The sequence below is a fragment of the Verticillium nonalfalfae genome (assembly GCF_003724135.2).
Source record: "Verticillium nonalfalfae strain VnAa140/NRRL 66861 chromosome Unknown scaffold_9, whole genome shotgun sequence".
NCBI classification, from domain to species: domain Eukaryota; kingdom Fungi; phylum Ascomycota; class Sordariomycetes; order Glomerellales; family Plectosphaerellaceae; genus Verticillium; species Verticillium nonalfalfae.
Genome location: NW_021167234.1, coordinates 97254 through 122145, shown reverse-complemented (window position 1 = coordinate 122145; position 24892 = coordinate 97254). Strand labels below are relative to the sequence as shown.

The 24892-nt window shown below is 54.6% G+C and overlaps 5 protein-coding genes and 2 non-coding genes across 7 annotated transcripts; 5 read left to right on the top strand and 2 right to left on the bottom strand.

Annotated features, from left to right (window-relative positions):
- Positions 1–3770: 3770 nt before the first annotated feature.
- D7B24_009195 (uncharacterized protein) lies at positions 3771–6095 on the top strand (the record flags this gene model as incomplete). Its single annotated transcript, XM_028643271.1, has 2 exons — positions 3771–4429; positions 4499–6095. 2 exons carry the CDS (start codon positions 3771–3773, stop codon positions 6093–6095), a joined length of 2256 nt encoding a protein of 751 aa, XP_028498322.1.
- Positions 6096–9040: 2945 nt separating this feature from the next.
- D7B24_009194 (uncharacterized protein) lies at positions 9041–13967 on the top strand (the record flags this gene model as incomplete). The annotated part of the gene is made up of 3 exons (XM_028643270.1): positions 9041–12017; positions 12070–13252; positions 13346–13967. The coding sequence occupies 3 exons, from the start codon at positions 9041–9043 to the stop codon at positions 13965–13967; spliced, it is 4782 nt and encodes a 1593-aa protein (XP_028498321.1).
- A 226-nt stretch (positions 13968–14193) lies between these two features.
- Positions 14194–14295, top strand: D7B24_009193. Its single transcript has one exon. It is a non-coding gene; the product is annotated as a tRNA-Ala (tRNA).
- Positions 14296–16481: 2186 nt separating this feature from the next.
- On the top strand, positions 16482–16553 carry D7B24_009192. Its single transcript has one exon. It is a non-coding gene; the product is annotated as a tRNA-Ala (tRNA).
- A 431-nt stretch (positions 16554–16984) lies between these two features.
- Positions 16985–19084, bottom strand: ESF1 (pre-rRNA-processing protein esf1; the record flags this gene model as incomplete). Its single annotated transcript, XM_028643269.1, has 1 exon — positions 16985–19084. The coding sequence occupies one exon, from the start codon at positions 19082–19084 to the stop codon at positions 16985–16987; it is 2100 nt and encodes a 699-aa protein (XP_028498320.1).
- A 710-nt stretch (positions 19085–19794) lies between these two features.
- On the top strand, positions 19795–20061 carry D7B24_009190 (uncharacterized protein; the record flags this gene model as incomplete). Its single annotated transcript, XM_028643268.1, has 2 exons — positions 19795–19945; positions 19994–20061. The coding sequence occupies 2 exons, from the start codon at positions 19795–19797 to the stop codon at positions 20059–20061; spliced, it is 219 nt and encodes a 72-aa protein (XP_028498319.1).
- Positions 20062–20691: 630 nt separating this feature from the next.
- D7B24_009189 (uncharacterized protein) lies at positions 20692–24350 on the bottom strand (the record flags this gene model as incomplete). Its single annotated transcript, XM_028643267.1, has 10 exons — positions 20692–21060; positions 21122–21273; positions 21322–21766; positions 21836–21965; positions 22041–22274; positions 22487–22539; positions 22605–22684; positions 22749–22826; positions 23113–23126; positions 23200–24350. The coding sequence occupies 10 exons, from the start codon at positions 24348–24350 to the stop codon at positions 20692–20694; spliced, it is 2706 nt and encodes a 901-aa protein (XP_028498318.1).
- Positions 24351–24892: the final 542 nt, after the last annotated feature.

Sequence of the window (24892 nt, the reverse complement as noted above, 5' to 3'; positions counted from 1 at the left end):
GACGTTGCCATGCTCGAGGGAGGTACCGAAGTAGATGGGAGGCAAGAACGATCAGTGGTCAGCACCTGCTGGGTGCCTGGGAGTGTGGAGTGTCTGTCGTGCTTTGGGCGCTTGGGACCCGCTTGTCCCGCAGGCCTCCCCTTCCTCAACATCAACAAATCAAGGAGCTTCCCGCAAGCTCAGCCCTCTCTTTAAGACTGTACCCTGCCTGGTAGGTACCCCCAGTCAGCCTGAGCGGTGCTGGCCCGCCTGAGCCTGGTACCTACCAAGCCTCCTTACATAGGTACCTCACCAGGCCAGGAGGGCTGGGGCCTCGGCCTTGGCGGCTCCCCAAAACGGGTCCCTAGGGCTCTCCCCCACGATCGCCCATTTCCCCTTTCGGCCGTGTTCACACCGCTGAGGACCATGAGGATCCTATTTCAGGCGAGGGCCCTGACGATCTGGCCCCAGCCAAGTGCATACACCTAACCCACATTCGGTAAGCTGCTCTGACGCTGCTCTCACCGGCGCTATGGCGTGCACAAGCAGGAGGCTCTCGAACCTCGCCATGTACCTCTACCGGTGAGTGTCTCTCTCTCGCTCTTTCTCGTCGTCGATGCTCGCCAGACCAGACCAAACTGGACCAAGCGCCTGTACTGCTCACCCCCCCCCCCCCCCTCCTCCACTCTGCAGACCTACTCCCCAGCAGGTGTAATCTGATCCGAGGCCACGGGAGCCTCTTTTCCGATTTCTGGCTTAGTGGAAGCACCTAGCTTCTCTGTGTGAACCTTTGTCCTCAAGCTTTTTTTTCCTCGCCATTTCTCATTTTGGTGGCGCCACCAAACGACTTGGTCCAAACCTACTTAACTTGCTCATCTCATCTCTCCTCAAAAAGGAAAAGGTGCTCCTGACAAGGCAAGTAGTGGGAGAGGAAGGGGGGCGTGTGCAACAGAAAAAAAAGAAGACAACCGACAACAGGCCATCAACCAGGGGAGTTAATTACGTGGCCGGTAAAAAAATACACTCTGCCTGCTTACCGCCTAAATGGCCTTCAGAGTGAACCGGCCAGCGAACCAGCCGGTCAACTGGCCAGGGAGCTAGCCAGAATGACGAGATGCCATCATTCAATTTGCGAAGCTGACATGAACCCTTGAAAATGGCCTGACGGAGCCCACGATCACCAGACCACCCTACTCTCTTACGTTGTTGGCGGAGGATTTGGGTGCTTCTTCGTCTTTTTTTTTTCTTCCTTGCACCCGCGCATTACTCAGACAGCCAGACAGAACCAGGTGTGCCAAGATCAATAATCAAATTGACGTGCTCCGCATGAGACTCTCTAGATCCTTGCTTTTTTTTGTACCGTTCTGCCGTTCTGCATACGAACCAGGGGCCCTGTCCAGTGTTTATTTTGTCTTGACCTGTGCCACGTAGTCATGCATGTGCATCAAACCCCCTGCCTGCACCCCTAATGACCCCCAATGGCCCCAGTTGGCCCCCTGAGTGATCGACGCCTGCACAGCGTTCACCCCCGCACACGCACCCCCGGGGGTTTCATCCCGTGTGGGTCGATGGAGAGGGGGATCAAAAGGGGGGTTTTTCTTAAGCTGACACCACCTGAAGTGGGCTACTGGTAGCGCTTCCACTGGTGTCGAATCGTCGCAACTTTTCCGTCTCATGCTGCCATTGCGCCAACACGAGGTCCGAAAAGAAGAGGGAGGGGGGCGTGCGTGTCTCTCTCGCTCTCTGTCTCTCTCTCTCTCTCTCTCATCCACACAAAGGGCACAGTGGCATTGAGCACGGCAGGATCGGACCACTCACTGCCCGAGGGCCCTCCCGCCGAAGATTTGGTTTCTGGTTCCTGGTGCGCTTTGTGCCCACCACCTCCACCACCACCACCAACCACGGCATTTTCGTCTCGTCTCGCTCTCGCTCGTCTGGTCTCGTCTCGTCTCGGTGTGAGCCGTCTGCCACCAGCGCATCTGTCAGCGGCACACACGCTGAGGGTGTGTGGCGCGCCCGCCACCCGTCTCCATTGTGCGTCTGCTGTGTGCGTGCCCATCCTTGAGGCTGCGAATCCGAAGCCCGCCCTGGCGCACGCTGGAGTCAGTCGGTCAGGCACCTGCAGGTTTATTGATCGCGTGGCAGACGGGCAAAGGAAGAACGCAAGGAGGAGGCGAAAATTGCAATCCTTCCGCCGCAATCGGTGAGGACCTCTTGTCATGTTCGTGTTCAACAATCATCGGATGGAAAATTCCGATGTGGCTTTTTTTTTTCCTTTCCTGCTTCCTTTCTCCTGTCGTCCTCTAGTTTCCTCTGGTCGGTCAAAGTTTGTTGAGCTGACCGCCAGACCGCTGGTTGTTGACGCCGAGCTTCCAGAGGTCAGGCTATATCGCGGCAGCTGATCTTTCCATCTCTGATCCTCCCAAAAAGCTGGTTGACATGAATGAGGGCAATCCAAGGCGAGGCTGATCGGCCATGGATGGGGCCAGGATAGGTAGATCACATCAACCAAACCAGATCAGATCAGCCAGGCCCGAACGAGAAGAGACCATGCCTGAAGCGATATCGATGAGGCGAGAACTCAGACCATTATGGGAAACTGGTGGCCGCTTGGCAGCGCGTAGATTGAACAAAGACCCCGTCGTCCCGGGCCTCTGGGACTCCGGGGAAGGTTTTGCTCTGCATCGAGACCTGAGCCTGGGCCCAGCCGGGGGATGGATGGGATCACCAAATCCGTCGCCTTCATGCCCCAGAGCTTTCCGGCATCTGCAACCCCAGAGTTCTGGATCAGGAACGACATGGACAAACAAAGGGAAGAATGGCGAAGGCTAAAAACTGAGGAACAAAGATCCAGACCCTGAGATGCTTCCCGACATCGACGCAAATGTCATAGCTCTGCGCAAAAATTCAAATCCTGCGTGGGAGCTGGACCCCGAAAGACGACGGGGCTAGCTATCCACGTCTACCCACATGGTCCGGTGGCCGAAGACCGCTCATCCGTCCCGATGCAGTAAAGCATCACGGCGGCGCGCCCACCAGCTCTACCCAAGCGTGAATCGAGCCTTGCTGACGCCTCGCTGCTCTGGCTGCTCTCACTGCTCTCGCTCTCGCCCCAGAGGCCAGGCTCTCCGGGGGCTGAGACATGGCTGACCATCTACCCTTTGACCCTGGATCCCCACACCCTAAACTTGGTTCTTTTCCGTCCAGGCCGTCCCTCCAGCTGGCAGCCCTAAGTCCCAAAAGAGATGCTCAAGGTGGGCTCGTCAAGCTTTGCGGTGCCGTGAGGCGTGGCGGTCTCGACTCTTTTCTCTATTTCGCCCTGGCCGATGCTGGGCCTGGCTCTCAATGGTGTCGATGGCGGGCTTGTCAATGGGCTGTCAGTGGCTCTCACGACCATGCAGGCGGGTTGGAGGACGCACATGGCTGGCTGACGGGTGGCCCCTCGAGATCTACAGCTGAGAATAGTACCTCTCTCCTGAGCATCCAACCTCGTGTTCGATTCGAGTACTTATTGCTCGGGCCCTCACGTCTCCATCTGCCATCTCTTGTCCCCCTCATCATCACACAGCAGCAACAACAACAAGAAGAAGAGCCTTCTCTTCTCCACCTGACTCCTACAAGACCTTGTCATCACCCCCATTTCTTGACACTTGTTTGTTCTCTCATTTCCCTCATCCCTGATCCACCTGCATCCAACTACCAGACGACTCACCTGAGCCTGTCGACTCCTACTTCGGCCCCCCTTCTTCACACCCAACACCTTTCCGTTTTCAGCCCAACCGCAGGACACCATGCGTTGCCAGATCGGCCTCGTCTCTGTCCTGGGCATGCTGGCTTCGGCCCACCCTGCCCCTGCTCTCGATGCCAGGCAGGCGTCTGGCTCTGCCGTGGCCTCCCCTGCCCCCTCTGACACCAACAACAACCCCCAGGAGTCTGCCGTGCCTGTCATCACCACTGCCACCGGCACCGTCGCCACGGCTGCCCCCGTCCAGGCCACCGACGCCCCTGCTTCGGACGGCTCGGACAGCGATGCCGCTGGTGTCGCCGGCACCGTTCTCATCCTCGCTCGTGACGAGTACAGCGCCTCTCTCGGCAGCGCTGGCCTCGTCGGCTACGGCATCAACTATGAGCACTACATCGTGCCCAAGGAGGGCCGTGACCTGCCCAAGCTCAACTCGACTCTGAAGCACGGCAACTACGGTGGCATCATCGTCACCGACGCCCTCGCCTACGAGTACGATGACGGTTGGCACAGCGCCTTCTCCTCTGAGCAGTGGGCTGCCATCCACTCCTACCAGGCCGACTTCCGCGTCCGCATGGTCCGCATCAACGAGTACCCCGGCCCCCAGTTCGGTGTCACCACTGTCGGCGGCGGCTGCTGCGGCGCCGGTGTTGAGCAGCTCATCAGCTTCACTGACGTTTCCGCCTTCCCCACTGCCAACATCAAGAAGTGAGTGCCCCACGCGCAGCACAACCCCTGCTCCTCTCGTTGAAGCATCTTTGACTAACATGATTCCAGGAACGCCGGTGTCACCAGCCAGGGCCTCTGGCACTACCCCGCGTCCATCACGGACACGGCCACCACCAAGCAGGTCGCCAAGTTCGGCACCGGTGGCACGTACACCTCGGAGACCGTCGCCGCTGTCATCAACAAGATCGACGGCCGCGAGCAGTTTGTCTGGTTCACCTCGTGGGCCCCTGACTGGTCGTCCACCTCCAACTACCTGCAGCACGCTCACATCCACTGGATGACCCGCGGTGCTTTCCTTGGCAAGCGCAAGACGCACCTGAGCGCCCAGATCGATGATGTCCAGCTCGGCACCGACCTGTACTACCCTGCCGGCGGTCACTACAAGAGCACCACAGCTGATCTCAACGGTCACGTCTCTTGGCAGAAGAACCTCAACACTCGCCTGCCCCAGGGTTCCTCCTTCTGGCTCGAGTTTGCCCACAACGGCAACGGCGACATCGAGGCCGCCACCACCCGCTCCGGCTCGGAGAACTACTGCGACCCCGACACGGCCGTCTACCAGGATGACTTCCCTGCCACTGCTCTTGAGTTCCAGAAGCCCCTCGGCACCGGCCAGGACTACTGGCCCGACATGTTCACCACCTACAACTGGACCAAGGCCTGTGCCGACCGCGACAGCTTTGCCGTCTGGTTCCAGAAGGCTGCCAACCGTGACGCCTTTGGCCATCTCTCGCACACCTTCTCCCACATGTCGCTGAACAACGCCACCTACGCCGACGTCAAGCGCGAGATCCAGTTCAACCAGGCCTGGATGAAGCAGATGGGCATCGACCAGGCCACGCGCTTCTCTGCCCACGGCCTCGTCCCCCCTGCCATCACCGGCATGCACAACGGCGACGCCATCAAGGCCTGGATCGACAACGGCATCACCAACGTTGTCGGTGACAACACGCGCAACCCCCTGCGCAACCTCGGCAACAAGTACCACCCCCTGACGAGCACTGTCGCCGACAACGGCTACGCCGGCCTCAACATCATCCCTCGTTTCGCCACCACCATTTACTACAACTGCGACACGGCCGAGTGCACGCTCCGCGAGTGGAAGGAGACCTCGGCCGGCACTGGCGACTTCAAAACGCTCCTTGACAACGCCCGTGCCACCAACACGCGCTACCTCATGAGCCTGCAGTCCGACCCCTACATGTTCCACCAGGCCAACCTCCGCTTCAACGATCAGCCCACCATCACCGTCGGCACCAAGACGGCCAAGATGTCCCTCGTCATGGCCTGGGTCGAGACCATTGCCCAGGAGATGACCCGCCTCACCAACTGGCCCATCACCACCCTCAAGCATGACGACATCGGCAAGTACTTCATCGACCGCAAGACCCTCGACGCCTGCAAGCCCAAGGTCTCCTACGGCTACGCCGCCGACGGCAACTCGATCAAGTCCATCACCGTTACCGCCAACGGCAACTCCTGCGCCGTCCCCGTCCCCGTCACCATCCCCTCCGGCTCCGTCACCGCTGCCGGCGGCTCTGCCACCGCCGACGTCGTCGGCTCCGAGCCCCCCATCCAGTGGGTCACCCTCAGCGGCTCGCCCGTCACCCTCACCCTCGGCACCGCCGTCAGCATTGCTGCCTAAGCGGGAGGAGTTGAGCGACTACCTTGCACATTTTGCACACACATATTTCAGCATTTAGAGAACGGGACATGAGGGGGCGTTTAGGGTCATGATTTTGGGGAGTTTTTCTCTTTTCCGGTTTTCGAGTTTCAGGGACACTCGGGTTCGAAAAGAGTGATCTAGCATAATGTCTATCCTTAAGAATAATTTGTTATCCATCATATTTGCTCAGTCTCCTCGTGCTTCGCTTACTTGTGGTCTGATTTCCATTGGTTCGAATGTCGGTGAAGCGCGCAGTCACAGCCTCGATTGTTTTCTCGTGATGACTACCGGCGTTGCTGTTCAAGGGCCGTACTTGCATGACGAATCTGATTGATGCGCTCGTTTGTGATTTGGCAGACAACGAAGGGTGTTCCCCTGTGTAAGACATACTTTGGGCTGTAGGGAACGATGGAAGCTGCTTGCGGCAGGGCATCATGGATGGATATAACCTCACGGGTAAGGGGCCACGATTATCGCCGGTACATCACAGAATGAGTTGAGTGTTTTAAGTAGAGCAGATTGAGTTATTGTCAATTTCTATCGCCGGATAGATTCAGTCAAGATCGGTTGAGATCGCGGTTGTGGATGAGATGTCTCCATGGTCGTAGGATGGAGCAATCAGTACCACCGCAACACTGCCAATACGTGCCCCATGCCTTAAAGCTGTGTCATGAGATGAGGTAGAGAATGAAGTTCAACGGCACCTTTTGGGCTTGACGCGAAGAGGTTTCTTATTCAGACCGCTCGGAGTGGCGTCTGGTGTTCGCGCCCGTCGGCGTGATGCTACCGCCGGTTGCGGCCAGGATGAGTTGGACCGACACCAAAACGGCAATTGCGTCAAGCTTCGATGGAGACAAGTAAAATTCTTACTCCGTAAGAAAACTCAGGTATGCTGCGACATGATATGTTCGGCTCAAGAAGCCACGTATTGGGGTTCCCGGGACAGAATTTTCGTGTCTATTACTAGAAAGACAATCGAGCTTATACTCAGGGTTATCTCACCTTGAAGTGTTTCATGGGCATTTTTCACCCATCGAAGTCCTGCAGTTTTTCTTCCATGCTCGGTCGTCTGAAATATCAACCGAGCTTCATTTCATCTTCGCTCAAAACAATAGGAGAATCAAGCATTAATTAGTCCACGGATGTACACAGTGTCAAATGGTGCGATTCCTGGTGGATGAAAATGAAACGCAACACTTCCTTTTCAATTGAAGCAAGTTTGAATATTTAACAGCGAATGGTGCGGTGTGGTCTATGAGATCAGCTATACTGGCCATGATATTGCTCGACGGCGACTGGCGATACCATACGGCCAAGCCTTGTCTCAAATCACGTGACATGAGCGCATTCCGCAGACCCTCGTGGTGGTTTTGTCAACGACAGCCGCGCATACACGGCATAGCTTTTCTCCTGGTGGCGCAATCTCCGTGGAATTCATTCACGGATAGCTTGATTGATCAGGTACCACGTCTGGGTCATCACGACGGTGTTGCGAGACTGATTGGCCATCACTTACGCATGCTGACATTCATCAAGCGCCGTGGCAGGCATGTCACATGCCAAAGCACCACCAGCTCCTGGGCGTGGTCAACTGGCTACCTTATTCGCTACGTTCTCCTAATAACAGCTTTGTTTTCCTTCTCTTACGGCACATGAACAGGCACGAACCGATCATGAAAAGCAATATCGGGAGATTGCCCAGTCGTCGGCGTGATTGGACCGGCCAGTTCAGAGCCTGGAACTGGGCTAGTGCGAACATTGCGATCGGAGCCTGCCCTTGCGAACCTCTGGCAGAAGGAATGAAACACGGCATCGGCGGCGGACCTTGTACCCTTCACAGGCTCCGAGAGGGATCGGTGCTTGCGATTAAAGTTTTGCAAAACTGTAACATCTCGAAGTGGATGACGACTATATGGTGGTCAGAGTCATGACGCGTACTAGGACGATAGTGGGATAATGTCAGGGGCGTGATTGGGTCTTCGACGTCGCCCACTGAGCTGGTTTGAGAAAAGCTCGGTGAGTAAATGAGTGCGGGATACGGCATGAGAACTGAGCCAGACGTGGGTCTGGCTTGTGAAGGATTTCAGCTTGGCATTTGCGACGCTCCCGGGCTGTGTAAGCGCTTGCGATAACCACAGCGCTCAGGTACACAGATATCCTGCGAATCGTGCAGTCTCCGTAAACCAAAAAAAAATTGGACGCTTTCTTCTCGTACGTGAGTAGACAAAGTTGACATACTCCATCGCGGCCTCAAGGCTGCTGGTCATCAGGTGCCGCCAGCACGATGACTGATGTAGCAGGCTCAGTGTGTAAGGTAGTCAACGATCGTTCCATGTGTACTGCGCTGCCTCATGGGTTCGTTGCCATCTGCCTGATGTTGCGTTACCTCATTCAGTTTGACCCTATTGTGAGGCCTGGCGTAGGTAGCCTGCCGTACCGACTCTCGGCATTCACCTACTTGATGATCTTAAGACTCGTCAGACTGATCTCATCATGGATCCCACCCCCAAAGTTCGTCACAGATTTTCCATTGCTGCGATGCTTGAGGAGCTCGGACAGTATAGTGCCCGATGTCCAGGCAGACCCTCCGACCCTTCTCGGCCTTCGGCTACAGTCAGCCTCGTACTTCCAGCGATAGACCTCCGTGGCTCCATGGCCCGTGGCCTGGGATCATAATGACCGATCTGACTATTTGATGCCGTATGCCGCGTCCCTTGACAATGGGCGGAGGGGACTCTTCATATTCTACTTCAAACCGTCGTGCCCTCAAATGATTCTCCTCTACATTGAAATCCCCTGAGACACGTCACACCTTGGGCGGCTCATTCGACCACTCGTATCTGGTCATCTGTTCTGCCGCTAAACACATTATCGAGCATCCTTAGCCTGGATAACCAGGAAGTTTCACCCACAGGTTTTTCATCATGGAGACGCGTGCGACACCACTTGATACTGACGTCCCGGGCGGTTTCCCTGAGACTCCGGCCTCCGTTGGGGGTGCTATGCCGCAAGCTCTACAGAGCTGCAACTCTACCAGCAGAGTAGTCAACTACAGCGTTGGGTCCTACATACCCGACTCGAGCAAAAGTGCTGCGCAATCCTCAAATGGCGGTGGCATCGGGAATGCTTCCTACTTCGGATCTACAAATGGCGCCCGAGATGCCCGTGCCGAGCCCTCGCCCGCTAATGGTGCCTCCTCCGAAACCAGTACCCTGCATGGCGAACTGGCATCGCATGACCGTGACGCCGCCCCTTTAGCCGCTGCCTTCTTGTCGCAGAGATCGAAGATCCTCGACGAGAAAGAGCAAATACCCTCGCCGGCTGCTAGCACTCCGTCCAACTCAGATGAGCCCCAGCTCGCATCATTGAAGCCCGCTCCTAACTCGACGGAGAAGTCGCATCTTCACCTTCCGAAGAGCGCGCACAACGAGGATGAACTCTTCCAGATGCTATCGAGGCGCCGGACAGGTGCATCCTCAACGGCCGAGGAGCAAGAAGAAGAAAGCGAGATCAACATGCTTATGGCCCGTATGTTCGGAAAGACACGTCAGGAGAACTCGGAGGAGGAACAGACCCGCCACAGCGGTGTTGTTTTCCGCGACCTGACCGTCAAGGGCGTCGGTCTCGGTGCCAGTCTCCAGCCTACCGTCGGCGACATCTTCATGGGGCTTCCGCGGACCTTGAAAACCCTCTTGACAAAGGGCGCTAAGGCAGGCATTGCCAAGCCGCCCGTTCGCGAGCTCATCAGCCACTTCGATGGGTGTGTGCGACCTGGCGAGCTCCTCCTTGTCCTGGGCCGTCCTGGCTCGGGATGTACGACCTTTCTCAAGGCCTTTTGCAACCAACGTTCTGGCTTCGAAGCCGTCGAGGGCGACGTTACATATGGCGGCACTGAGGCGCAGGAGATGTCCAAGAACTACCGTGGCGAGGTTATCTACAACCCCGAAGATGATCTCCACTACGCTACGTTGTCAGTGAAGAGGACGCTCAAGTTTGCGTTGCAGACCCGAGCTCCGGGCAAGCACTCTCGACTCGAAGGCGAGAGTCGTCAGGACTATATCAACGAGTTCATGAGGGTGGTCACCAAATTGTTCTGGATTGAGCACACCCTCGGTACCAAAGTTGGCAACGAGTACATTCGTGGCGTATCAGGAGGCGAGCGCAAACGCGTCAGTATTGCTGAAGCCATGATCACCAGAGCCTCTGTCCAGGGCTGGGATAACTCCAGCAAGGGTCTCGACGCGAGCACTGCACTGGAATATGTTCGCGCCATCCGTGCCATGACCAACATGGCAGACGTCTCAACTGCCGTGTCACTCTATCAGGCTGGAGAGTCTCTCTACGATCTTGCAGACAAAGTTCTGCTCATCGACGGCGGCAAGTGTTTATACTATGGACCTTCCGACAACGCCAAGCAGTATTTCATGGACCTTGGGTTCGACTGCCCCGACCGCTGGACCACTGCCGACTTCCTCACCTCAGTCAGTGACCCTCATGAGCGCAGCGTTCGCAAGGGATGGGAGAACCGCATCCCTAGAAGCCCCGAGGAGTTCTACGAAGCCTACAAGAAAAGCGATTCGTACCGGAAGAATCTGGCCGACGTTGAGGACTTTGAGTCGGCGCTCGTCGAGCAGCGTCAACAGCGCGAAGCTGCCTCGTCAGAGATTACGAAGAAGAACTACACCCTCCCCTTCCATCAGCAAGTCATCGCATGCACCAGGCGCCAGTTCCTTGTCATGACCGGAGATCGCGCATCTCTATTCGGCAAATGGGGAGGCCTCGTATTCCAGGGCCTCATTGTCGGCAGCCTGTTCTTCAATCTCGCTCCCGCAGCCGACGGCGTGTTCCCTCGTGGCGGTACTCTGTTCTTTCTGCTTCTCTTCAACGCTCTTCTCGCTCTCGCCGAACAGACTGCTGCCTTCGAGTCCAAACCTATTCTGCTCAAGCACAAGTCCTTTTCATTCTACCGACCAGCGGCCTACGCTATTGCACAAACCGTGGTTGACGTGCCGCTGGTGTTCATCCAAGTCTTCCTCTTCAACGTAATCATCTACTTCATGGCAAATCTCGGACGGACGGCATCACAATTCTTCATTGCAACCCTATTCTTGTGGCTTGCGACCATGGTGACATATACCTTCTTCCGAGCCATTTCGGCGTGGTGCAAGACCATGGATGAGGCCACTCGCTTTACGGGCATCTCAATCCAAATCTTGGTTGTATACACTGGCTACTTCATTTCGCCCAGCTCCATGCCTCCGTGGTTCGGCTGGCTGAGATGGATCAACTGGATGCAATACAGTTTCGAAGCCCTGATGGCAAATGAGTTCTCCGGGTTGGAACTGCAGTGCGAGGCGCCATTCCTGGTGCCCCAGGGCCCAAATACCTCGCCTCAATACCAGTCATGCACTCTGAAGGGCAGCGAACCCGGCAGTACCATCGTCACTGGTGCGGCGTACATTCGGGAAGCGTTCTCTTACACTCGGTCTCACCTATGGCGTAACTTTGGTTTTCTCTGGGTCTTTTTCTTCTTCTTCGTTGTTCTGACCGCCCTTGGCATGGAGCTGATGAAGCCCAATGTTGGCGGTGGCGCTGTTACCGTCTTCAAGCGGGGTCAAGTTCCCAAAAAGGTTGAGGAATCAATCGAGACTGGTGGTCATGAGAAGAAGGAGGATGAGGAAGCTGGCCCGAGCGGACACTTTTTGCAGGCCATGCCCGACACGAGCAATGCAGGCGAGACAAGCGGCGATGCCGCCAAGCAGGTTGCAAAGAACGAAACCGTCTTCACTTTCCGCAGCATCAATTACACCATCCCGTACGAGAAAGGAGAAAGAAAGCTTCTTCGGGATGTTCAAGGCTACGTCCGCCCCGGAAAACTCACTGCCCTTATGGGAGCTTCAGGTACGTGTTTGACTTTGCGTGGTTCATGACGAACACCGCTGATTGATTACAGGTGCTGGCAAGACGACCCTTCTCAATGCTCTGGCCCAACGTCTCAACTTTGGCACAATCACTGGTGATTTCCTCGTTGATGGTCGACCCCTTCCCAAGTCCTTTCAACGTGCCACTGGCTTCGCGGAGCAAATGGACGTCCACGAGCCTACATCTACAGTTCGTGAGGCCCTTCAATTTTCGGCCCTGTTGCGCCAGCCCCGCAAGACACCCAGACAGGAGAAGCTTGAATACTGCGAGACCATTATTGACCTCTTGGAAATGCGCGACATCGCCGGCGCGACTATCGGCCAAATCGGCGAAGGATTGAACCAGGAGCAGCGTAAGCGCCTGACAATTGGCGTCGAGCTTGCTTCAAAGCCCGAACTACTGATGTTCCTCGATGAGCCGACATCCGGTCTTGACTCTAGCGCGGCTTTCAACATCGTTCGCTTCCTTCGTAAACTGACCGACGCTGGCCAGGCCGTACTCTGTACCATCCACCAGCCCTCAGCCGTCCTGTTCGAATACTTCGACGATTTGCTTCTCCTCAAATCTGGTGGTCGTGTGGTCTACCACGGCCCTCTGGGACACGACAGTAGCGAACTTATTCGCTACCTCGAGTCTAACGGCGCGGACAAATGCCCACCCAACGTGAACCCTGCCGAATACATGCTCGAAGCTATCGGTGCCGGGGACCCAAATTACAAAGGTCAAGACTGGGGTGATGTGTGGGCCAATTCCTCTCACCGCGAAGCCCGTTCGCGCGAAATTGACGACTTGATTGCTGAGCGCCAAGATGTCGAGCCGACTGCCAGCCTGAGGGATGATCGTGAATACGCTGCGTCCCTCGGAACACAGACGATTCAGGTGGTGAAGCGTGCATTTATCTCATACTGGCGGTCACCCGATTACATTGTCGGCAAGTTCATGTTACACATACTCACTGGCCTCTTCAACACCTTCACATTCTTCAAGATTGGCTTCTCGTCAACTGACTTTCAGAATCGTATGTTCTCCGTATTCATGACGCTCGTCATCTCGCCACCTCTCATCCAGCAATTGCAGCCTGTATTTCTCAACAGCCGCAACGTTTTCCAGTCTCGAGAGAACAACGCCAAGATTTATTCCTGGTTTGCGTGGACCACAGGCGCTGTACTTGCCGAGATTCCCTATGCCGTCGTTGCTGGTGCCGTTTACTTTAAGTAAGTTGAGCCTGGGCTCAGCCGTCTACTGAACATGGCCAGGTTCCGTCTCAAACCCTTTCATTTTGCCAGACTACTGACCTCGTCGCGTAGCTGTTGGTGGTGGGGGGTTTTTGGCCTCGATGTCTCCTCCTTCGTGTCGGGCTTTGGTTTCCTCCTCGTCGTCCTCTTTGAACTCTACTTCATCAGCTTTGGTCAAGCCATCGCTGCATTCGCCCCAAACGAACTGTTCGCCTCTCTGCTTGTTCCGCTTTTCTTCCTCTTCGTCATCAGTTTCTGCGGCGTCATTGTCCCGCCCATGCAGCTCCCGACTTTCTGGCGCGAGTGGATGTACTGGCTGTCTCCATTCCATTACGTCCTGGAAGCTTTACTCGCAGCTGTCATTCACGATCAGCCCGTCCAGTGTGCCTCCGAAGAGTTTGCTCGATTCGAGGCACCGAACGGTCTTGGCTGCGACGAGTACGTTCAGCCATTCATCGCAGAGGCGGGCGGCTACGTGCAGACAGCCTCTGATGGGCTGTGCGAATTCTGCCAGTATGCCACCGGTGATGAATTTGGTGTGGGCTTCAGCGTGTACTACAGGAACATCTGGAGGGATTTCGGGATCTTCTGCGGCTTCATTGCATTCAACTACGCCGTTGTTTATCTCGCCACTTGGTTGAGGTTCAAGGGGAAGAACCCCCTGAAGGGCCTGATGGCCAAGAGGAAGAATTAGTATCTTGGAAGCCAGCTATCACGCCACTCATCATAAATTAATGCCACAGCTTTGTTCCTATCGTCATGTTGTCCCAGGATAGTGTAAACCTCGGCTTATTATGCCGTACATGGACCTGCCCTAGACGATCCACCACGGGGCCATTGCCCTCATCCAGCCTGAACCCTAGCGCCCGCCGCGCACAGCTCTTCCATGACCACCACGACCAAGGTCGGCTGTCACCCAAGGGCGATTGGTTTAGTGGTATAACGTCTGCTTAGCATCTGAGATCATAAGATCGTGAGATACTATCTGCTGAAGGTCGCGCGTTCGATTCGCGCATTGTCCATCTTTTGCTTTTGTCTCCGCCGCGTTCTGCAGCGAAGTCTGAACAACGCGGTATCTAACGTTACAAACTTTTCTATTAGGTATGGGCGGGCCAGTACTCTACACGTGAGATATAGTCAGGGTACATGTCGATAGCAACGCCTGTGTGTCCTTGCTCTTTGCAAGCTTTCAGGTGTAGCATGCTTGGGTAAATGCTCCTTAGTTTGTCGCCTTCTCATCGAATCCCGCCCAATCGGACGTTGTTTTCTCGGGGTCCAAATGCGATGTCTCGAGGCCCATCTTCCCCATCGCCTTGATGAGTTCCCCATCATCTACTTCCACGTGCTGCGGACTGCTTCTGCCATATTGCACGTCGAGTTGCCTTCCAAGCGCATCGGGGATCTTGAAGATTTTGCCAGTTCGGTGGTCCTGAGCCCAGTGCTGTTCGGGCAGTACGATTGGGTCTGGATCTATGATCGGCTGGATCAGGGTCCGATGCTCGTGATAATGAATGGAGCGAGTCCGCCGTTGCTCGTAAATCGTATGGACGTGTGGCCTGATTTCCTCGTGCGTGACAGGTTGTCGCGTGATGACGGTGTGGTCGAAACAGACATCGGGGTGCGTCTCAACGCGATCGAATTTCTCGGGTTGGACGTTAACCCCCGTAGTGTCTATCCTACTTTTGCCGGCATCGTAGGTATTGGGCCCCGTGCCTTCACTCGATGTGGGGAGCTTCAACTCGGGACTCTCAGAGCTGATCCTAGGCCCAGTCACCATGCTCGACCTGTTGCTAGGAGTGGTCTGGCCACTGGTCTGCCCGCTTTTGCTCCCACGTCGACGAGCGGGACGGGGCTCGAAGTTCGCCCTTTGGAGTTCATATCGATCCCGAGTTGTCCGTGGCCACGACTCAGTCTCTGTACCGCCAGCCGAGACCTCAGCCACGCCAGATTGATTGCTTGAGGTGGCTGGAGACTTGAATCTGCGAGACAGGGCCTGCCTGAGACGACTTGACTTGGAGGGGATGAGGACGTGATCCATCGTCAATATTACCAGAGTGTTGGGCATATCCCTTGGACAAGGGTAAAAATGCTACCAGAGCACCAGTTATGGGGTCGGCGGGGAGTGCGTGCATCATTTGGGAATCCGAAAAGCATGCGTCATCGCCGCCTGCGGATGCTGTCATTGATAGACGCAAGCAGCAAGCACGGTCCAATGTTCTGAGAAATGACCCTTGGTGTATCTGGGGAAGAACTACTCCGGAAAGTCGGTTGGGCTAGACTGTTCTGGAGCATGTCTGGCTCAGGAATGTCTCAAGTCTGCAGTAGGTATTGTTGTGAAAGTGGCCGTCCGGAATCGTCATGGTCGTCGATCTGGTGTCACACCAGCTAGCGCGCCCTCCACTCGCCAGGCACCCAGGAGAGCGTGCTTCATGCTATAGGGAGTGGCTTTATCTACCGATTTCTGCTTCGTTATTAACATAGCTGCGAGAGTTTGACAGTAAACTTAATAAGCGATGCTACGCAAGGCTCATCCGTCCATCCATGTCGTCGGAGACTGTTTCTTCCACTGCGAAATGCCTGTTGGATGCGGTATCGCGGACTCTGTCAGCACCCCGATCCAGACCACTGTAGCCACCGGGAATTCGCTCCATTTGCTCGCGAGCCTGGGGCAGTTTCCTGACGTTTGCATCTTGAGGACGAAAGGGTCATTTCATGTTCTGAGAGGTAAAGTAGCCGCGGGTCAGAATACGCGGCAAAAGAAATCGGTACTTGATGCATGATGCTATGGTCAAGCACGAGCCAGTCCAATGCAGACCAACCACATCATATTTGGCGTAGCTTCATATCCTTGCCATCGCAAAAAGCGGTTTGTTGGAGCTCAGCATACTGACTCTCAACCTGATTCTCAGCAGACAGGAGCGGATATAACCAAGAAACATCGAGCATCCGATTTCGCCGGGACCTGAATGCTTTCAGGTAGGTAGCTCGTAACTGACATGGTCGATTGATTCGCCAGGCGTGAAATGGCGGCACGGTTTCCAGCACGGCCTGTCACAGGAATTAGTTACTTCGGGACTGGACGGAATTTCCGTCAGGATATAATACGGCCATGAGAGAAGTATGTGCAATAATGAATGACGACATTAAATAACAAACAGTCGGATAGAAGGATGTCATAATTTGTGTTTGAAAGTCACATTTGCATCCTGGGGATGTAGGTCAGTGGTAGACTGTTCGCTTCGCATGCGAAAGGTCCCCGGTTCAATCCCGGGCATCTCCATTTTTTTGCCCTTCCGCCCCTTCACCAATTACCTACCATAGGTGCCTAGGTACAATCTCTGTAATGAAATACAAGCCAGAGTGCCACGTCTGTGTTCAGCTCTTGGTCATATTTTTCTTTAAGATCTTTTTTCCAGATACTTTTGCGGCGGTACTGTGAGTCTGACCTTGATTCTGGTTCGCTAGACTCAAGATTATCTATGAGTTTAGATACTCGACATGTGATGAAGGCCACAGTTCCTCTTGGTCATTTTGATCCCAAGTCACAAGTGCAAATGCCAGTTGAAACCTTTTGTACTCTGTGGCATGCGCTTCAAAACGGAGTTCAACCCAATTGCATTTTCCGGTCCCAACACCTACCAACTCCGACAGCACGTCTCCTCAGGTTATCATACAGAACCAGCCACAGGTACATCGCGGTACTACTGGCGATTACCTCTTCTTCGGCTTGCCGGCTGATTTGCGCTTCACCGCCTCTACAAGACCACCGAGTTCCTCGCCACTCTTCTTGGCCTTCTTCACCTTCTTGACCTGGCGTTCGTCGGGCGCTGCATCACCGCCATTCTTCCTCTTCTTGCGGCCCTCTTCTAGCAGTTGCTGCATGCCCTCTGTGGCCTTATACTTGGGATTCGACGGGTCGATGGCATACTCATGGCTCTCAAAGACAGCCTTGAAACGGTCGTCACCAACATCCATCTTGAAGCCCTCCTGTAGACCGGCCCGCTCGACTTCCTTCTTCTTGCCCTTCTTCTTGTACTTCTTCTTGCTCTGCTTCTCGGCTCGCGTGATTTCGTTCATGTCAAAGTGATCCAAGTGGTCACCATCATCCTCACCATCACCTGCCATGAGAAGCTCCAGCTGCGCCTTCGACTCTGCCTTCTCCTTCTCCTCGGCTTCCCGCGCCGCTCTCTTGGCCAGACGCTCTTCCTTGCGGATGGACGTCTTGGTCTTCTTGGATGTCTCTTCCGCCGCGAAGAAGGGGTCGTCGAAGCCCAGGTCCTCCTCCGGCTCCGCTTCCTCTTCAGAAGAAGAAGACTCGGCATCTGGGTCGCGACCTTCACGTCTTGCCCTCGCTGCCAGGCGTTTACTCTCCTTGCGCTCGCGTTCTTTGCGGGCGTACTTCTCAATCGTCGTCTCCTCCTCCTCGGGAACCTTGTTCTTTTGCTTCTCCGTGAGAGCTGGCGCAAACGTGATCTCCATGTCGCCGACAGGGCCGCCTTTGGACTTGCCTGCCGTCTCGTCACCGAGACCGAGCGCCTCCCTCATCTTTTGCCGTGCCAGCTCCTTCTTGGAAAGCTTGGGCTCGTCTGCGTTCTCTGGCTCGCTGTCGAGGTCCTGGTCGTCTTCGCTGTCGCTGGCAAGGTAGGCCTTGAGGTCGTTCTCCTCGAGCTCGTTCCTGCTGCCGCTAAACGCCTTGTTGATCGAGTCTTTTCTCGCGAGCTCCTCCGGGTGGAGATCCCAGGTGAGCTTGACCTTGCTGTGCTGCAGCGCATCCGTGACAAATTCGATCGGCTTGTAGCCCTCGGGCACCTTGGTGCACTCATCGCGGGGCTCGTCGTCGAAATCGACATCGTCGGGCACAAAGCGCAGGTCGATAAAGTTGGAGGAGGACTGGTATTCGGTGCCGTCGGTGGCTTCGTAAATCTTCTTCGCGATGGCCTTGTCGGAACACGTCATGATGGCGTAGTAGTAGCGCAGGCGGTCGAGTTGGTATGATCGCAGCGCGTCGCCGTCAAAGTCCTGGTCGTCGCCCTCCTCGATGATCTCGTTTTTGATCTTCTCGTCCGCGTCCGCGTCGCTTGAAGCGTCGCTGTCGTCCTCTGAATCGTCCGAGTCGTCATCTTCGGGCTCGCTTTGCTTTGTGGCCTTGAAAATCTCCTTCGGAGGTCCTTCGAGCTCCTCGCGCTGCATGCGCTCTTTGCCGAACTCGCTGGGGTAGACGGTCACCTTTTCTATCCTGCCGCCAGTCGTGGGCAGGAAGCTGCTGAAGAGAGCCATTAGGTCTTGCGACTTGATGTGGTCCCAGTCAAGGTTAACGACGGCGATACGGTTCGTGACCTCGCCTTCCTCGACAGCAGCCTGCTCGTCGCGAAGGCGCTGCATGGAGCCACCGGCCTCGGCCGCAGCGTCATCCTCTTCTTCCTGCTCCTCGTCCGAATCCGAATCCTCATCAGAGGAAGAGAAGCCTCCGCCACGTGCGGGATCGTAATTGGCGTCGGCAGCCTTGAGCTCGCGTTCGACCACATCGTCGTCCTCAACCTCAGGGGTGTCCTCGTCTTCCTCTTTGTCTTCCTTGTCCTCTTCGCCCTCCTCTTCGTACAGTCTCTGCAGAGCCTTCTTCTTCGAGTCGGACTTCAACTTCCTGCCGTATCGATCGACTTTTGCTGTGGCGGTGAACTCATCATCCTTGAGCATGCGTGAGAATCGCTTGTCGATTGTGGTCTTGGTCTTCTTCTTGGAGGGAAGACGAAACCGGGGGTCGGTCTCGAAATTCGAGAACCTCGAGTCGGTGATCTTGTCTGATTTAGACATGGCGTCGACGGTCCTGGCGAGATGTGTTGGGGATTGTCGTGGAATCGTAAAAGCGTCGAGTTTGCGACGAAAAAAGTTGACCTGGGTCGCGGGGGATTGGATTTTTTAGTGGGGTTCCCGGCAGTACCATTCACCGAGACTCACCGAAAGACACCGCCTTTGGTGGCCTCGGCCTCTTCCCTAACCTCTTACGCTTGTGTTTGCTTTACATCGAAATACTTTTCTTTCGCGATTGTTGCGTAGGTAGGATAAGTGTTTTGCTCTTCAGGGCTAGATACAAACTCTACATACTTATCACAAGGCCTGAGACTGCATAAATGGGGACTCCTCGTCTCCTTCGCACTGCCGGAGGCCTGGCCAACCGCTACCTGTGTAATCACTGAGATGTGTAATCACTGAGATGATAAGGCTATTGCCAGTCAATGCGCACTGGCGAGTATCTCTGTCGATAATTGAGGATGAGACTGGACGAGGAGAAGCTGCAACTTAAAACGACGCACTCCCACGAAAGTGATGTGCTCCGCGGGAGACGTTGCTGTCTACGAAAGACGACGTATCACTTGGCGGGGTGACCCCGCTTGCAAAGTCAAACTCACCTCATCTTGAGGTACTTGTTGTAAGGCGAAGCCCGGTGCTCACGTCCAGGCTAACTCCCCCTTCGTTTACCATCAACTGTCCATATATTTTCTCATCATCGCATCTTTCGCATCATGCCTTCAAACAGCAGCAGCAGTTCGAAGCAGACGGGGCCCAGGGCGTCGGCGCCGACTAGTCAGCCGTCCTCGGGCTACGACACGCGACACGAGATCGCCAAAGCTTGGGGCGGGCGCCAGAACTTTCAACACAGTTATGGATTGAAGAGTACTCCATGACGCCCATACCTGCACGCATCCTGCTGACCCCTTTTAGTGACGCCGGACGACATTGCGCAAGGAAACGCTATCCTGGATTCGATGGCGAAGAACAACAGAAAGTAGCAAAGGAAGGCCCGCCGAGTCTTTCTGCTTGGGTTGAGATGCAGACATACCAACTCGAAGAGGCGACACCTCGATGAAACTGAACTAGGATACCGAACTAGGTCGACATGTAGTTGCAATTGACCTTCCATAAGTGTTTCAATTACGGGGCCCATTCTGCCGCGGCACTTCTCATGGCTGCGTCTGCCACTATAGCCGAACGCACAGCTCTCCTCGGGAAACTCCAAAATCAGTCTTTCGAGTTCAATGTTGCTTTGTCTGGCAAGAAACACGGCCATATGAGTGATCGCGTGTTCAACCTGTGATTTAAGCTATGTGTATTATTGGAGAAAGTTCATTGCCCGTGGCAAACGTGTCCGATATCCAGCACTGCAGTCCAGTCTCAGATTGTGATGGCCGTTCTCCCCTCAGAAACCCTGCTCCCAGGCCAACAGAATAGGAAAATGGCAAATATCTGAGAAGCGGCCTCTCCTACAAGCAGAAATAAAAGCGACGAAAATCCCTTTGAGCGCAAAAGACTTGTAAGTAATATGCTGTGATATATGATATTGAGCATCCTGCGTCCGAACCTCAGAAACGCCCACCTCGTCTCCACTCTCGCCGGCTCGGAGGAGATTGTCAGTGACCTCCTCACTTCGCAAGTTCGGCCTCCTTTAGGTTCTTGATCTTCGATAGGGTTTCTTTGCAGAGCTCCAGGTATTTCTCAGGGTTGAGCAGATTCATGACGCCAAGCTCGGAGAGAGTAAAGGGGTCGTGCCCGTCATCCTGGACGGCACAGTCCACGACCTCATTCTTGCTGGTCTGAATCTTCTCAATCTTGTCGTCAATTGAATTCGGCGATTTCAGCCTCACGCAGTACGTCTCTTTGCATTGTCCAGTGCGGACGACACGGCCGAATGACTGCTGCTCCCTAGCACTGTTCCACCACGCGTCAACAACAATGACGCGATTGGCGCACGTCAAGTTGAGGCCTTCGCTACATGTTCCCATGGTTGCGACCTGTTTCATACACTTGTCAGCCCCAGGTCTTGCAGCAACACGATACCCACTGGATACTCACCAGGACCTTGACAGTCGGGTCAGTCTCGAATATATTTTTGGCCTTCGACTTTTGCTTTGACAACATTTTGCCATAGGTGTAGACGAAGTCAATGCCTTCAAGCTGGAGCATGATGCCGGTCATCAGAAGTGTTTTGACGAATTGCACAAAGACTATGCCTCGATTAGCTCGGTCGGGATCAATAGCCTCGTTCTACTCACTGATGCACTTGTCTTCTGGGAAATCTCTCTGCCATCTGAGCAGAGTGTCCTTGACTGCCGTGAGCTTCGAGCCCGCGGCCGGCATTCTGTTGTTCAAGACGAAAGCTGCCTTGATAAAGGTAGTATCGCGGGGCGCAAGTAAAGGCGTCACGCCTTGGTTGTCTTGTCCGACACGACGGTCACTAGGGTTGCTGGCTGATCGGCGAGCTCGTTGAGCCGCTCGCCCGCCTCTGCGGTTGAAGTTCGGTCGGCTTGCCCGCTTCCTCTTCAATGAGCTTTTGATCTCGTCTTCCCTTGCTTGCTCTTGGGCGTCAAATTGAGTCTCCAGCGTACCGAGGGTTATTATCTTGAGGAACGGTGTCGGAGTATTGCAGCGAGGACACTCAGTGCGCTGTTCGGTTTTGAGCCACTCGGTTAGACAACCGCCGCAGGTGTAATGACCACACTGGTAGAAAAGATGTCAGTGTATTCCTCTAGGAACAAGCAGGAGTCCTCATGACTGCCTATGACCTACTGCTTGTGCTTTCTGAGGATCAGAAACGGGACCATCGCAACTCGAGCAGCCTGTGGCTCGTATTTGGTGATAATCGATGATCATTTCAATGAGCGGCGCGAAGGGGCAGCATCGTGTTCCAAACTCCGAACTGCCAAATGGGTTAAGGGTCTTCGGTCTGGCCACGCTAGAAGACCTTGCATCATGGTTGACTTGTCGCTCAGACCAGCATCCAATTTGATCGAGAGTGCTAGGTGTCCTTGGCTGCTCCTCGACCTTTCGCACCATCTCGAGCAGCACCTGCAGCTCGTCCACGGATACGCCGTTTGGACCGTCATCACGGAGGAAAGACTCCAGGGAATAGGCGTGCGACACCAACTGCCTGTACCGCATGTGACCAACATACTTTTTGTTGCCGGTTCTTGCGTTGTCGTCAGTGTCGAATATAATGTCCAGCCACCTAAGTATCGTCAGCCATAAGCTTTTTGACCAATGTCTTTCCTAGAGAACTTGCTCCTGGATGGCTTTCTCAACAGCAGTAAGCTGGACGTTCTGGTCCTCCATGTGCTTTTGAGGAAGTTTCATCATTCTGTTGCCGAGGAAAAGATCTTGATCCGTCCTAGAAGGTGGTCAGTAGTGGTAACTCTAAATGAGCTGCACGTGAAAGCATACCTTCGATAGCTGTTGTTGGTCATGAGAACATCGATCCTATCTTTTGCATCGCTCTACGTTGTATCAGCAACCAGCCCGCCCAAGCTTGATCGCCGCGATTGGTACTCATGCCACTTACTGAAAGCACATAAACTTCTTTAAACTCCCGAAAGCTTGTGATATTTGTGCAACCGATGAGTTTTGTGTAAGAGTATAGCTCTAGAGCACAAATGTCTCGTCAGTACGCTCAATACTCGTCTCTTAGATGCTGACCAGAGCGAACCTTCAATCCTGTTGCTGAGTGGTGTGCCACTGAGACCCCATTTGTGTTGTGCCTTGACAGCGTATGCTGCCCGGAAAGCTGGGAAAGGTATCAGTGATGTCGGGAAATCAGGATTCAGTTCATAAGAAAATGATGCACGTACTCATTCCAGCATGTTTTTTGATGTTATGCACTTCGTCCAATACCAAGCGGAAGAATTGAACTTTGTGGAGTATTCCTTTGATATAATCATCGGCCATCGCGTACTCATCAGCCCCCAGAAGAAACCGTCGAACGTAGTCAGTGGGATCCCCCTCATCGAAATCTTCGTCGCTTTCGTCAACATGAGCAGAAGGGGCCATCTCATAGCTCATCCGAAGCTCACTATAAGTGGCAATTCTGCGAAAGGAATTAGTGACATGAACTCAAAGATGCCCAAAGAGCTCATGTTCGGCGACATGATGTTACTCACACGATCCACTTTCTGGCCAAGGCCCCGGGATCTAGCCGGTCATCCTGTAGGGTGGACAATAGAATGGTCTGATCATGATATTTCGGGCCAAGGTGGATGCGAATCTCGTTCCTCCACTGTTGAGCAAGCGGAGCGTTGGGCGCCACTACCAGCGTCGCCCCCTCTCCTGCGTCTCGTTTGGCTGTCTCGGGTTGATTGCCATGGATTGCAGCAAGAGTGACGATGGTCTTGCCAAAACCAGGCATATCAGCGACAATGCCGCCCTGGGGGCCAATGTCTGAGTGCTCTTGCAGAACCCACCAGGCCGCGAGAGGAAGCTGATATTCCTTCAGCATGGCCATCATGCCCTTGATCTGATAGCGCCGTTCTGGGCCAGCTGGCGTGTCTGCCTGGTAGCATCTGACTTGGGCTCGACCGAAGACCTTGGAGCCTTCTTTGACATCCCGCTTCTGGGTCTTGCCATGACGGTTGTTGCCTACGCTGTTTGTGCACTTGGCGATCTCTTTCATGTTGTCCGCCTTGGTGACGAAAGTGGGTTCTTCTTCTTCAACACCAGAGAACGAAGGCATGTAGGATGGGACAGCAGTGGCGTGTGTGACCTCGGTGCTCTTCTGCTTCTTCTTGGACTTGTTTCGAGCCGGCGGTGGCGGGATGAAGCCTCTTTGGTCAACGAGCCCTATGTTACTCACCATGTACTTGAGGAATGCCTCCTTGCGGCTGGCGGAGAGCCTGGCCGCATATTCGGCGACGTTCTTTGCTGGGCGGCGTGGCGTCCTCGGCTTCGCTTTGGCCGGCTGATGCTGTTTCTCCTCTTGTTGGGACGCAATGCGAGCTTTAGCAGGGTCGACGAAATCGTCATCGGAATATTCTTCTGGCTCAGATAATTCGCTGCTGCAGTCCGATTGGTCGTCGACGTGATTTTCACCTTTGTCCGATGTAACCCCTGGGCGAGGGGCTCGAGCATCCTCATCACCATCGCTTTCGACTGTCACCGACGTCTGAACCATGGTTCCGGGTCGGGCCATTGAGACATGATATCCGACATCGTTGCCCTCGAGCTTGACAATGTTGGCAGAAGGAGGCCTGGGACCAAGACCCAGAGAACCTTCCCTCTTGACGAGAGAAGATTCTGTAGTCTCATCCCCCTCCATAGTCGTGATAGCCCTGGGCAAGACAAAGTGAGGTGAGGTAAGGTTCAAGCTAGAGGGGCAAACGATGAAAGAATACTGGATCAAGGTTAAGCTGAAAGAGAATGGGACGAAGGGTATGGTGAGAGAGGTGGTCTGCGTTGGGTGGGAATAGAATAGTTCTGAAGATGTGAGTTTCTTTAAGTACCTTCTCGATACCACCGCCGGAAGCAGTGAAAGTGCAGGTGCCCCGATTCGCGGAACGTGAAGGAAGACGGAGGTGATTCAGACGGCAGTGGTTTCCTCGAATCTTTAGGACGAGGGCATGGTGCTGGAAGGCGTCTCGGCAGTCCGAAATCTCTCAGAAGGTCCTGAAATTCAAATAGCGGCATGGGCAGATGATGGTAAAAGGAAACATGCTCTAACGAGGTACCCAAGGGTTAAGGTAGGTAGGTAGGTAAGGTTGGCGCAAGCGGAGCGTTGAGTATCGAGACGGAGATCGTCTCAGTCCTCCAGAGAATCTGTTCACCACGTCACGATCGGCAAGTATTAGATACAACTGCCCC